The sequence below is a fragment of the Anomaloglossus baeobatrachus genome, chromosome 7 (genome assembly GCF_048569485.1).
Source record: "Anomaloglossus baeobatrachus isolate aAnoBae1 chromosome 7, aAnoBae1.hap1, whole genome shotgun sequence".
NCBI lineage: Eukaryota > Metazoa > Chordata > Amphibia > Anura > Aromobatidae > Anomaloglossus > Anomaloglossus baeobatrachus.
This window is the reverse complement of record NC_134359.1, coordinates 185,387,116-185,400,753: the sequence shown is the minus strand read 5'-3', so window position 1 is coordinate 185,400,753 and position 13,638 is coordinate 185,387,116. Positions and strand designations below refer to the sequence as shown.

General features: G+C 49.9%; 1 protein-coding gene across 1 annotated transcript in view; it reads right to left on the bottom strand.

The window, feature by feature from the left end:
* DNAH7 (dynein axonemal heavy chain 7) overlaps nucleotides 1–13,638 on the bottom strand; it is an 880,767-nt gene that overhangs the window by 461,142 nt on the left and 405,987 nt on the right. The window contains exons 32-34 of the mRNA XM_075317837.1: nucleotides 8,843–9,019; nucleotides 6,973–7,104; nucleotides 6,595–6,816 (exon numbers count right to left, since the gene is read on the bottom strand). Of these exons, the coding sequence (XP_075173952.1) occupies nucleotides 6,595–6,816; nucleotides 6,973–7,104; nucleotides 8,843–9,019 (531 nt within the window). The remainder of the gene's footprint in view (nucleotides 1–6,594; nucleotides 6,817–6,972; nucleotides 7,105–8,842; nucleotides 9,020–13,638) is intronic.

The following is a 13,638-nucleotide window of genomic DNA, read 5'->3' as shown; positions in this document are numbered from 1 at the left end:
GTCACTTCAGTGCTGAACAAAATACCATTAGAGTGGCGCTTTAAAGATAGTTTGTCATCTCCTAAATTTAAGGAACAACAAATTTAGGTCGCTGAAAACAGTTTGCAGTTCTAATGTGACTCATGCGGAGAAAAGGGACTTCCTGTTTCTACACAGCGCTTAGGATTCAGCTAGCCTGTTTTTAATCACAATGATCTCATAGACCTAATGAAAAATAGAAGAATTAACTGGGTATTAGAGCAAAATGAGCAGTTTTAAGTACAGAGTGCTATAAAATATGATGACTATAATATATTAAGAGGATAAAAGCTTTGATGAAAGTTTTTCTTTAAGATGTGTGAGGTCACAATTCTGAATGTGCATTGGCGAGTATTTTGTTTTTCAAACATTTAAATATTATAGTTTATAAGTAATTTATATATAAAAAAGAACATTTTAAGTTTTCTTTAGCACCTTGAGACATTACTTACTGTAAATGTTACAAGTACCAAGCTACTGTACAGAGAATAAACAATAATATCATTCAAAAAACTTATATTACCTAGTGTGATAAAGAAATGCTATGTAAAGTGTTGAACATTAAAAATTCAGTGGATTACAATGACATGGTAAAATAGTCTATAATTGTAAAATACAAGCACTTGTTTAAAACCTTGGACCATTACCAATAATGTTTTTGATATCTAACCTGAAAATAGCAAAATGTAGGGGTTGAAAACCCTGATTCCAGGGTTGTGTCACTTACTGCGCTGCTTGCCATAGTTTTTAGAAAAACATTATTTTATCAGCATGAGATTATTATTAAAGGAATAGTAAACCTGCTTTCTAGTAGACCAGCGACACCCCCATTACTGATTGAACGTGTACACTGTGCATAGGCAGAAAGCGTCCAATCAGAGGTGTGGGCGGGGTTATACAGAGCTCAATATTTAGAGAACTGTTAAATCTGCAGCAGAGAAAACAGTTTTTAATCATAACTGTAGCAAGTAAGTAAGTGACACATTGCTGCAATCAGGGTCTCTGCATTTACATCATGCTGCTTTCAGATTGGGTAGCAACAACCTGGTGACAGTTTCCCTTTGATAGCATTTACTAATGATGTATAATATGTTTATTTGCTGTTAATGCAACAATGTAAAATGTATGCAAGAATTACTACAGATGTTTGTGTGACGCCCTGGACCCCAGGGGTCACAGAATAACATCATACACACACACACACCCTCCCCTGGTCAGGAACACCCATCAAACAAAAACCCTTGTTGCCTCCTCCAGGGTCTGATGTCCACACCAGGTGGGGCGGAGCCAGGCAGTTGGCCCCACCCACCAAGGAGTTCACAGGCCTGGAGGCGGGAAAAGACAGCAGATTGTAGTAGACAGTGGAGTGGAGGAGTTGAGTTCAGGAGGGAGAGGAGTCAAGTTCAGGAGTAGAGTGTTGGAGGTTGAAGTGGAGAGACTGTGTGTGTCTTGGTCGGAGCCCAGGCACAGTCAGCAAGGTCGGCAGACGATGGTGGCCGTCTGCAGGAGTTAGTGGACGTCTGCGGAACCGTAGGACCGGGGTCGGGCGGTGGCCCGCCGGTACCGAACCGGGGAGCGGAGTGAAGCTAAGCACCAAGGCAAGGTACTCAGACCCCGACTAGGCTCGGAAGCTGCCGTAACCGTCAAATTCTCTGATTGCGGTCTGGACCTCAGGGGTTCATTCCCACCCAAGTCCCGTCAGAAGGCAACAGCCCAACCCATCCGAATAAGAGCCACCGCCAATGGCCGAGATCCAAGGGCCAGCGCCTGTGGGCAAAACGGGCTCTCCCGACATGTACAAGCCGGGGAGCGGACCACCCGTGGGAATCCATAGGGGTCAAACACTTACACACAGGTGCAGGGAAGGACAGTCGCCATCAACCCGTCTGGGGAGAGTGAAGACGCCGCAGCTGACTGCGGGCCCCGTCCATCCAGCCGTTTGGTTTACCAGAGACTCTGTTATTGACTACCTGAGTGAGTACACCATTGCCATCCGGCACAGCGCTGCACCGTATCGCTGCCCCGCTTCCACGCTGCCTCCCCGCATCGGCACCTGCACCTAACCCCTACCCACCAACATCCATCCATCCCCCCAACCGGGGCCCCGGGACCAACCGCCCCTACCCACGGAGGGGCCAACATCTCAGCTGCTCCCCGCCATCGCTCCCGGGAACTCCTGTCACCAACAGCGGTGGTGCACACCATCACCACAACCCCGTGGGTGGCGTCACAACCGACATCCCACCACCAAACCTCCACTTTTCACTCGTGGGTGAGGAAGCGCTGCTCGAGCCCCGGGTTTGGCACCGTGCTCGAGCCACCGAGGAGCAGAAGCACCGGACCCGAGCGCCAGAGATTCCCCAGGCGAGTGGCGTTCCCAAAAAAAACCCTCCACCCGCGACAACTTGGCGTCACGAACAGGATCCTACCCATCTACTTACCAGTAGAAGTGCGCCTTGCAGTCCCCACCGGCGGTGTCCAACTGAAAAATTTGAAATTCCGCCATCTTGGGCGTGAAAAGTTTCCGCTCGAGCAGTTTTCCCTGAGCAGGGAAGGCACAAAAATGAAGCCCCGCACCCTGAAGAAGGAGGTGCCGGAGAGAACCAAGGGGGGGCGGGTGGAGGCTTGCCTCATGTAACCGAAGGGATAAAGGGCAGGGACGCCAGGACTCAGTCATTCATCCGGTTCCTGGAAAGCACTTGCGCAAGATGTCAATTCCGTCCGGCACCCCAGAGATCCCCGAGCCCACGCCTGGTCAGCGGCGTGGTTGGAAGCCCGGCCAGCGCAAATGTGCTGCCGCCTGCAGGCCCAAGTCCGGTTTCTAATGGAGCGATGGGCGGCCAAAATGGAGGAGGTGGCAGCGGCCATGCGGAAACACGAGTTGGAGACAGTGCTGGAGGAGCGGGTAAGCGACCCACGTCCCTTTGTCCCAAAGGTACTTGTCGCTGCGGCTGAGGGGCCCGGTCTGCGTTCGTTCACCCTGCTGCCTCCCCAGCCATCCGTACCGGTTGTCGCTGCCCCGCCAATTGGCTCGCTGCTCCCACCACCGGCAGCGGAATCCAACACGCCCGCCCCAGAGGACAAGCCTGTAGGCGCCGCCCGCGGACGGCCCTACGAACAACCCGCACCAATCTCGTTACCATGGAAGGTTTCCCGGGAGGAGTCCGTCCGTGAGGTGAAGCCGTCGGTCCTGGAAGTGACCGAACCTGAGAGAGTCCCAGCTCCGGCAGTCCGCCTGGCCGCAGAAGTAGTGGAGGCCGCCAGCAAAAAGGCCCAGCAGGTGAGGCTTGCCGTCCCTGCAACCCACGCCTCGGCTGAGGCAGCGCCGGGTTGCCGCTGTAAAGCAGCATCCCAGGCCGCGTCACCGCGGGACTTCCCAGCAGTAGTGCCGGTCGTAGTCGGTACGGGGGAGATCCGGCGGGGCCCGACCCGTGCGCAACAGGGGTACGAGGGTGCTCCATTTTGGGATAGGCAGCCGAGCCAGCTGGGCCGTGAGATTGCCGCCAGGGAGCAGCAGAGAGCCGAAGTGTTGTCCTGTACAATACGGGAGAAGGACAACCTGCGGAACGCCACCTACCGGGTGCGGGGCCCGATGTACGAGGGCCAGGTCAGGCGATTCGACCCCAGCGAGGGTACGGATTCATCTATGAGCCGGGCCTGGAGGCCGAAATCTTTGTGGCTTGCAGGGACGTGAATTCCCATCTCCCGACGGGCCACCCCAGCCGTGACCTGCAACCGGGTGATCTGGTAACATACACCCGACACTGCAGGGAGAGGGGCTGGTTTGCCCTTGATGTGAGGGAAAGAGCAAGCCGCAGTGCCCCTAGGCCGCTCCAGCCCCCTCCCCCACCGTTCCATCCGGATGTGGAGATCGAGGGGTATGAGGAAGGTGACCTAAAGTGAAGGCAGCGGACCCCCGTTGTAAGAAGAACCATTGTCCCCGTTGGGACCATCAGCATGTTTTGTCCCCTGTTTGCCACGTTACCTCCCTGAAACAGCCCACATGAGAAACTACTCATGAACATGGCCGAGAACTCGCAGGCCACCCACGAACTAGTGGGTTTGTAAATAATTGTGGGCAGGAGTCCCGTTGACTGCCTCTGGAGAGGCAGGTTGGCGGAGGGACCCGCAGCGGAGCAGGGCTGGGGTCCGGTCGCCACCGGGACCGGTGACCATCCTCCGGGGTCAGGGGTCCCCCTGGACGTGGGCCCACTGAATGACAGTCGGGTGCGAGACACCGTACCCGTTCCCGCTTGGGCAACCTGAACCAGGTTCTGTTTTCCGGACTGGGGAAAGGGGTGCTGCCCGTTTCTTAGGGGCAGTATCAAGGTTTAGGTTGTTTGGGTGGGGAAGCGGAAGAAATGGGACCCGTCCGTGTTATTAAAAATGTTTTTATTCATGTTTGCAACGTTTAAGTCATATGCCTCCCGTAAGGGAAGATTTGAAAATGCATACTGTCTTGTTATTTATCTTTTTCACAAAAATACAACCGGTGGTGGACGGGCAGCCCGCGGACGGTCTGCGTTTTACCAAGGGGGAGTGTGACGCCCTGGACCCCAGGGGTCACAGAATAACATTATACACACACACCCCCTCCCCTGGTCAGGAACACCCGTCAAATAAAAACCCTTGTTGCCTCCTCCAGGGTCTGATGTCCACACCAGGTGGGGCGGAGCCAGGCGGTTGGCCCCACCCACCGAGGAGTTCACAGGCCTGGAGACGGGAAAAGACAGCAGATTGTAGTAGACAGTGGAGTGGAGGAGTTGAGTTCAGGAGGGAGAGGAGTCAAGTTCAGGAGTGGAGTGTTGGAGGTTGAACTGGAGAGACTGTGTGTGTCTGGGTCGGAACCCAGGCACAGTCAGCAAGGTCGGCAGACGGTGGTGGCCATCTGCAGGAGTTAGTGGACGTCTGCGGAACCGTAGGACTGGGGTCGGGCGGTGGCCCGGGCCCGCCGGTACCGAACCGGGGAGCGGAGTGAAGCTAAGCACCAAGGCAGGGTACTCAGACCCAGACTAGGCTCGGAAGCCGCCGTAACGGTCAAATTCTCTGATTGCGGTCTGGAACTCAGGGGTTCATTCCCACCCAAGTCCCGTCAGAAGGCAACAGCCTAACCCGTCTGGATAAGAGCCACCGCCAACGGCCAGAGATCCAAGGGCCAGCGCCTGCGGTCAAAACGGGCTCTCCCGACACGTACAAGCCGGGGAGCGGACCACCCGTGGGAATCCATAGGGATCAAACACTTAGGGCGGCTTTGCACATTGCGACATCGCACATGCTATGTCGGTGGGGTCAAATCGAAAGTGACACAAATCCGGCGTCACTTTCGACATCGTACTGTGTAAATGCTAGATGATACGATGAACGAGCGCAAAAACGTCGTTATCGTATCATCGTTGCATTCACCGTCATTTCCATAATGCCGGTGCAGCGACAGGTACGATGTTGTTCCTCGTTCCTGTAGCAGCACACTTGCTGTGTGTGAAGCCGCAGGAGCGAGGAACATCTCCTACCTGCCGCCGACGGCTCTACGGAAGGAAGGAGGTGGGTGGGATGTTTACATCCTGCTCATCTCCGCCCCTCCGCCGCTATTGGCCGCCTGCCGTGTGACGTCGCTATGACGCCGCACGACCCGCCCCCTTAGGAAGGAGGCGGGTCGCCGGCCAGAGCGATGGTTGCAGGGCAGGTGAGTGCATGTGAAGCTGGCGTAGTGATAATTTTCGCTACGCCAGCTATCACACGATATCGTACCTGCGACGGGGGAGGGGACTATCGCACTACTCGCAAAGTCCGCCTTACACACAGGTGCAGGGAAAGACAGCCGCCATCAACCCGTCCTGGGAGAGTGAGGATGCCGCAGCCGACTGCGGGCCCCGTCCATCCAGCCGTTTGGTTTACCAGAGACTCTGTTATTGACTACCTGAGTGAGTACACCAGTGCCATCCGGCACAGCGCTGCACCGTATCGCTGCCCCGCTTCCGCGCTGCCTCTCTGCATCGGCACCTGCACCTAGCCCCTACCCACCAACATCCATCCATCCCCCCAACCGGGGCCCCGGGACCAACCGCCCCTACCCACGGAGGGGCCAACACCTCAGCTGCTCCCCGCCATCGCTCCCAGGAACCCCCGTCACCAGCAGCGGTGGTGCCCACCATCACCACAACCCCGTGGGTGGCTTCACAACCGACATCCCACCACCAAACCTCCCCTTTTCACTCGTGGGCGAGGAGGCGCTGCTCGAGGCCCGGGTCCGGCCCCGTGCTCGAGCCACCGAGGAGCAGAAGCACCGGACCCGAGCACCAGAGATTCCCAGGCGAGCAGCGTTCCCAAAGAAAACCTCCGCCCGCGACATTTGCAACACAAAGATTAGCTGTGATGTATTATTAATACAAAATAACAAAATGGCCATATTAAATACTGGTTTATCAGGGACTGGTCACAGTGGCCATACAGACAACTATAAGGGCCAGAACATAATATTGGCTGTATTATCTCTAACTAAGGTTTGTGAGTAATGAAAGTGTAAGTCCAAAATAATTTTTATTCATTGCAATTGTTACGAATGTATGGAAGATGTACCTCTTTTACAAATCGGTAATCATAAACAGTGTTTTCTTTGGGAATGGGAACTGTAAAAGGTTTTTCCGGTGGATCAACAGGATGTAAGATTTTAAATCGAGTCCTTGTTTCTTCACTAAGTGGTCCTTCAATAATCTCCCTCAAGAGTTTGTCAAACTTTAGATGGTCATCTTCCTTACAGCTTCCTCCAATGGACCAAACCAGAGAGAACAAAAAAATGCCCTTGAAGAGGAAAAATACTTAGGATTAAAACTGCATGTCTAATTCAGCTGTAATGGAATTCAAAACTGCAGTTGACATTTTATCATGACGAGGATTGATGAATTATGGAACCCCTGTTCAAAAAGCTTCTGAATGCTGATGAATTGATCTACATACCTCTAGCCAGGAGCAAATGTCCCTCTCATTCATGCGATGAATTATAGATTCATCGGAAAACTCATCCAACATACAGTCCATCAGATTCATAAGAGATCGGACTAAGTTTGTATCAGAAGTTGGTGACAATTCCTAAAGTTAACAAAACAATCAACAAAGATGCCATAAATAATGGAAAATAAAGATATCTTTGTTCTACAATATATTTAGATTTCTTCCTAATAACTAGGTGTTTATAATGAATCATTGTATTGTCATATACATATATGCTTTGAAATGTACAGTCATGGCCAAAAGTTTTGAGAATCCTACAAATATTAATTTTTACAAAGTCTACTGCTTAAGTTTTTCTAATGGCAATTTGCATATACTCCAGAATGTCATAAAGAGTGATCAGCTTAACAGCAATTACTTGCAAAGTCAATATTGGCTAAGAAAATGAACTTTAACCCCCAAAACACATTTCAACATCATTGCATTCCTGCCTTAAAAGGAGCAGCTAACATTGTTTTAGTGATTGTTCCATTAACACAGGTGTGGGTGTTGATGAGGACAGGGCTCACGATCAATCAGTCATGATTAAGTAAGAATGACACCACTGGACACTTTAAAAGGAGGCTGGTGCTTGGTATCATTGTTTCTCTTCAGTTAACTATGGTTATCTCTAAAGAAACACGTGCAGCCATCATTGCTCTGCACAAAAATGGCCTAACAGGGAAGAGTATCGCAGCTACAAAGATTGCACCTCAGTCAACAATCTATCGCATCATCAAGAACTTCAAGGAGAGAGCTTCCATTGTTGCCAAAAAGGCTCCAGGGCGCCCAAGAAGGACCAGCAAACGCCAGGACCGTATCTTAAAACTGTTTCAGCTGCGAGATTGGACTACCAGCAGTGCCAAGCTAGCTCAGCAATGGCAGCAGGCTGGTGTGAGTGCTTCTGCACGCACTGAGGTGGAGACTTCTTGAGCAAGGCCTGGTTTCAAGGAGGGCAGCAAAGAAGCCACTTCTCTCCAGAAAAAACATCAGGGACTGACTGATATTCTGCAAAAGGTACAGGGAGTGGACTGCTGAGGACTGGGATAAAGACATTTTCTCAGATGAATCCCCTTTTCGATTGTTTGGAACATCTGGAAAATAGCTTATGAGGAGAAGAAGAGGTGAGTGCTACCACCAGTCTTGTCTCATGCCAACTGTTAAGCATCCTGAAACGATTCATGTGTGGGGTTGCTTCTCAGCCAAGGGAATCGGCTCACTCACAGTCTTGCCTAAAAACACAGTCATGAATAAAGAATGGTACCAGAATGTCCTCCAAGAGCAACTTCTCCCAACTGTCCAAGAGTAGTTTGGCGCCCAACAATGCCTTTTCCAGCATGATGGAGTACCTTGCCATAAAGCAAAGGTGATCACTAAATGGCTCATGGAACAAAACATAGAGATTTTGGGTCCATGGCCTGGAAACTCCCCAGATCTTAATCCCATTGAGAACTTATGGGCAATCATCAAGAGAACGGTGGACAAACAAAAACCAACAAATTCTGGCAAAATGCAAGCATTGCTTATGCAAGAATGGACAGCTATCAGTCAGGATTTGATCCAGAAGTTGATTGAGAGCATGCCAGGGAGAATTGCAGAGGTCCTGAAGAAGAAGGGTCAACACTGCAAATATTGACTTGCTGCATTAACTCATTCTAACTGTCAATATAACCTTTTGGTACTCATAATATGATTGCAATTATATTTCTGTATGTGATGTAAACATCAGACAAACACAATTAAAAACCAGAGGGCAACAGATCATGTGAAAATATAATTTTGGTGTCATTCTCAAAACCTTTCGCCATGACTGTATACTACTTAAGTTATGAATTACCTTGGCACATTTTCGAATCATTTGAAGGCATGGAGGAACCATTCTATCAAACAACCCTTCAATAAAACTTTTATGCATTTTGCTGAGTCCAGAAGGTAAAATGTTGAGCCAGGACACCATCACTGGTCTCCAGCCAAGCATAGTTGGTTCCATGTAAATCATACCACATCTAGACACCTGTAAAAATGAATAATTAGATATGATTATACTCTCTCCAAATAATATACTTATACTCTGTGGGGCAAAATAATCTATTTGGCATCTAAAATGTCTTGCGATGACACTTTAATTTGTTTTAGAATCACGGACAATAGCGAAAGATCACTTGGTAAGTTACCTCAATTTACGCCGTGTGCAAAATTATTTAGGCAAATGAGTATTTTGATCACATGATAATTTTTATACATGTTGTCCTACTTCAAACTATATAGGCTTGAGAGCCAACTACCAATTAAGTAAATCAGGTGATGTGCATCTCTGTAATGAGGAGGGGTGTGGTGTAATGACATGAACACCCTATATAAGGTGTGCTTAATTATTAGGCAACTTCCTTTCCTTTGGCAAAATGGGTCAGAAGAGAGATTTGACGGGCTCTGAAAAGTATACTCACAGCAGAAAAGAGGGCACCCAGTCCCATTAGCCCAGGCCAACACATCTAATGCACCAACAGGATGCAGACAAACCTCTCAACATGATGGACACTTCACATGTGCAAGGTAAATTGCACACTAGTGGTGCGCATAGGGCGCTGTTCAAACTTGTATGCGCATGGTGTCCAGCCAGCAACCTTTTACCATGCCCTTACTATTAGATTAGGCGGGGCTATGTTTGCCTGGGTTAACTGGACTGGTTGCCCTCTTTTCTGCTGTGAGTATATTACATTTTTGGGGAAGTTTTTATCTCATCTTTTTGTTGCTATTTTTGGGCTCTGAAAAGTCCAAAATTGTGAGATGTCTTGCAGAGAGATGCAGCAGTCTTGAAATTCCCAAACTTTTGAAGCGTGATCACCGAACAATCAAGCATTTCATGGCAAATAGCCAACGGGGTCGCAAGAAGCATGTTGGGCAAAAAAGGTGAAAAATAACCATGAATTGAGGAAAATCAATCGCAAAGCTGCCAAGATGCCATTTGCCACTAGTTTGGCCATATTTCAGAGCTGCAACATTACTGGAGTATCAAAAAGTACAAGATGTGCCATACTCAGGGATATGGCCAAGGTAAGGAAGGCTGAAAAACGACCACCTTTGAACAAGGAACATAAGATAAAACGTCACGACTGGGCCAAGAAATATCTTAAAGGGGTGGTTCACCCATTTTTTTTATTTTCTGTATGAGCTCTACTTACCTTTCTAGGCGTCTTCTCCATTGGCTTGTATTTCCATTTCTGGCACTGAGCGGCGCTATGCTGCACGCTCAGTGCCTGTCACATGACCCCCTGGAGCTGTGGCCGCTGGCATCCTCTGACGTCCCGGCATTTCCGGGCTCTCAAACAAGACGGGTACGTCACAGGATGCCGGCGCCACTCAGATTGAGTGACAGGGCTGTGGGCGGTGACTACCGCACGTCACAGCCCAGCATCGAGGGGAGGATCCGGAGGAAGTCAGTGTGGAGCCTGAAGCGTCCTGTAGAGAGGCTGAGGCACGGGGCGCCAGGGTGGAATACAGGGGGGTTCTTCAGCTGAAATCCCCCCCTGCACGTAAGTATCTGATCACACTCTCCACCCGCCCGCTCTGCTGCGATGTCAGGAGAGCGGCCGGTGTCGGGCAGTGTGATCTTCTGCTCCTCCCAGCAGCAAGACACTAACAGGCATGTCAACGCTGTGCTCTGCCATCTGTCCTGCTGCATGGGACCAACTGTCTGCACTCTGTCACCTGCACCACAAGTCACAGAGTGGAGACAGTTGGTGACAGAGCACCTCTGCCCCCCCTCTTCTTTCCCCACTCTCTTCTCTCCCCCCACTCTTCTCCCCCTCCCCTCTTCCCTGCCCCCCTCTTATCCCTCTCTCCTCTCCCCTCTCTTTTCCCTCACTCTCTTCCCCCCTGCGCTCTCTTTTCCTCCCCCCGCGCTCTCTTTTCCTCCCCCCGCGCTCCCTTTTCCTCCCCCCTCGCTCTCTTTTCCTCCCCCCTCGCTCTCTCTTCCTCCCCCCTCGCTCTCTTTTCCTCCCCCCTCGCTCTCTTTTCCTCCCCCCCCTCGCTCTCTTCTCCCCCCCTCGCTCTCTTCTCCCCCCCCTCGCTCTCTTCTCCCCCCCTCGCTCTCTTCTCCCCCCCGCTCGCTCTCTTCTCCCCCCCGCCCGCTCTCTTCTCCCCCCCGCTCGCTCTCTTCTCCCCCCCGCTCGCTCTCTTCTCCCCCCGCCCGCTCGCTCTATTTTCCTCCCCCCCGCTCGCTTTCTTTTCCTCCCCCCCCTCGCTCGCTCTCTTTTCCCTCGCTCTCTCCTGGCATGGTCAGTACAGAAATCTCTCCATCGTGGAGGGGTGAGAGGGAGTAATAAACATGGAGTCCCTACTGTGTCTGTGTATTTATTTCTAATAAAGTATTTTTCTCTGTGTGGTCTTTTTTTTTTTTAAACCCTTTATTGGAGATTCTTAATGGCCAGGTCAACCTTGGCCTGACATTTAGAATCTCGGGCTTTATACCAGCGGGTAAAACATAGCTGGTATTAACCCCTTATTACCCAGCGTGCCACCTGCCACCAGGGCCACTGGAAGAGTTGGATACAGCGCCAGAAGATGGCACTTCTATAAAAGCGCCATTTTCTGGGGCGGCTGTGGACTGCAATTCGCAGCGGGGGGCACCCTTCACTGCGGATTCCAATCCCCAGCTGCCTAGTTGTACCTGGCTGGACTCAAAAATTCGGCGAAGCCCATGTCATTTTTTTTTTTAATTATTTCATGAAATTCATGAAATAAAAAAAAAAAAAGGGCTTCTCTATATTTTTGGTTCCCAGCCGGGTACAACTAGGCAGCTGGGGGTTGGGGGCAGCCTGTAGCTGCCTGCTGTACCTGGCTAGCATACAAAAATATGGCGAAGCCCACGTCATTTTCTTAAAAACGTTTGGGAAAAACCTTTATAAAAAAAAAAATGCTTCCCTGCATTTCTATTGCCAGTGAAAGTAACACCAAGCAGCGGGGGCTAGCAGCCAGTAGCTGCTTTGGTTACCCTTAGCAACAGAAAATGCAGCGGGAGCCCACAAACAATGTGATTTTTTTTTTTTTTATTTTTAATGAATTTTTTTAAAAAAAAAAAGGCATGGGCTTCGCCCATCGAGCACCAGAGCATTTTACTGCTCAATTCATCCCAAGTAATCAGATGACTCCAGTGTCGGCCGATTACTTGTTCTGTGTCCCCCTGCATCCATTGCAGCGTGTACAGGTCAGCGGAGTGGAGACAGTGACATGCTCTGCTCTGACACATAGTGTGCTGCATGTCACTATCTTTCTCCACTCTGGCACTTGTAGTGCAGGTGACCGGATGCTACATGTCACTAACTGTCTCCATTATGGGACTTGTTGTGTCGGTGAGAGTGTATACAGTTGGTCCTATGCAGCAGAAATCACAGAGTGGGGCAGTTAGTGACATGTATCATCCGGTCACCTGCACAACAAGTCCCAGAGTGGATACAGTGACATGCAGCACACTATGTGTCAGAGCAGAGCATGTCACCAACTTGCTCTGCTCTGTCACCTGCGGTGCTGCATGTCACGTTTTTGCCGCGATTTGGTGCCTTTTTTGCTGCGTTTTTGCTCACTGCGTTTTTAATCAGTGCACAATGCCATTAAAGATTGTTGATGAAAAAAATAAAAAAGGTCGGATGTCATTTCCTTATTCAAAATGTTCATTGTATGCAGGAGAGCAGACAGCAGCTGCAGAACTACAAGGCTCAGCATCCTCCATCCAGGACTGTATGCAGTTTTTTACCCAAAAAGAAAAAAAAATGACGTGGGCTTTGCCATATTTTTGTATGCTAGCAGGGTACAGCAGGCAGGTACGGGCTGCCCCCAACCCCCAGCTGCCTAGTTGTACCCGGCTGGGAACCAAAAATATAGAGAAGCCCTTTTTTTTTTTAAATTATTTCATGAATTTCATGAAATAATTTAAAAAAAAATGACGTGAGCTTCGCCTAATTTTGGTGTCCAGCCGGGTACAACTAGGCAGCTGGGGATTGGAATCCACAGTGAAGGGTGCCCATGCTTTCTGGGCACCCCCACTGCGAATTGCAGTCCGCAGCCACCCCAGAAAATGGCGCTTTCATAGAAGCGCCATCTTCTGGCGCTGTATCCAACTCTTCCAGCTGCCCTGATGCCGGGTGGCTAGCCGGGTAATAATGGAGTTAGGGCTAGCTGTATATTATCAGCTAGCCCTAAGCCCGAAATTCATGGTGTCACGCCAATATTAGACATGGCCACCATGAATTTCTAGTAATGATAAAAAAAAAAAAAAACACAACACACAGAAAAATATTTTTATTAGAAATAAAACACAACACAATTAGTGACTCCATTTTTATTGAAATAAACCCCCCTCCGCAGTAATCCTGGGTTAGGGTCCCGCGCCGTCCAATCCGGATCCAATATCATCTGATCGGTTTGCTGGAAGGCATACTGATCAGATGATGTGTCAGGTTAAAGGATGTGAATCACGTCATACATCAGCTGATTGTATAAAAGCCGATTATACAAGGAGCTGATGCATCAGTGCAAAAAAAAAAAAAAATAAATACTCACGTCTGTGATGATTACCGGCAACGCCTGGAGCAGAGTCTGATCCTGGCCCATCACTGCAGGAGCGGCCGGTAATCA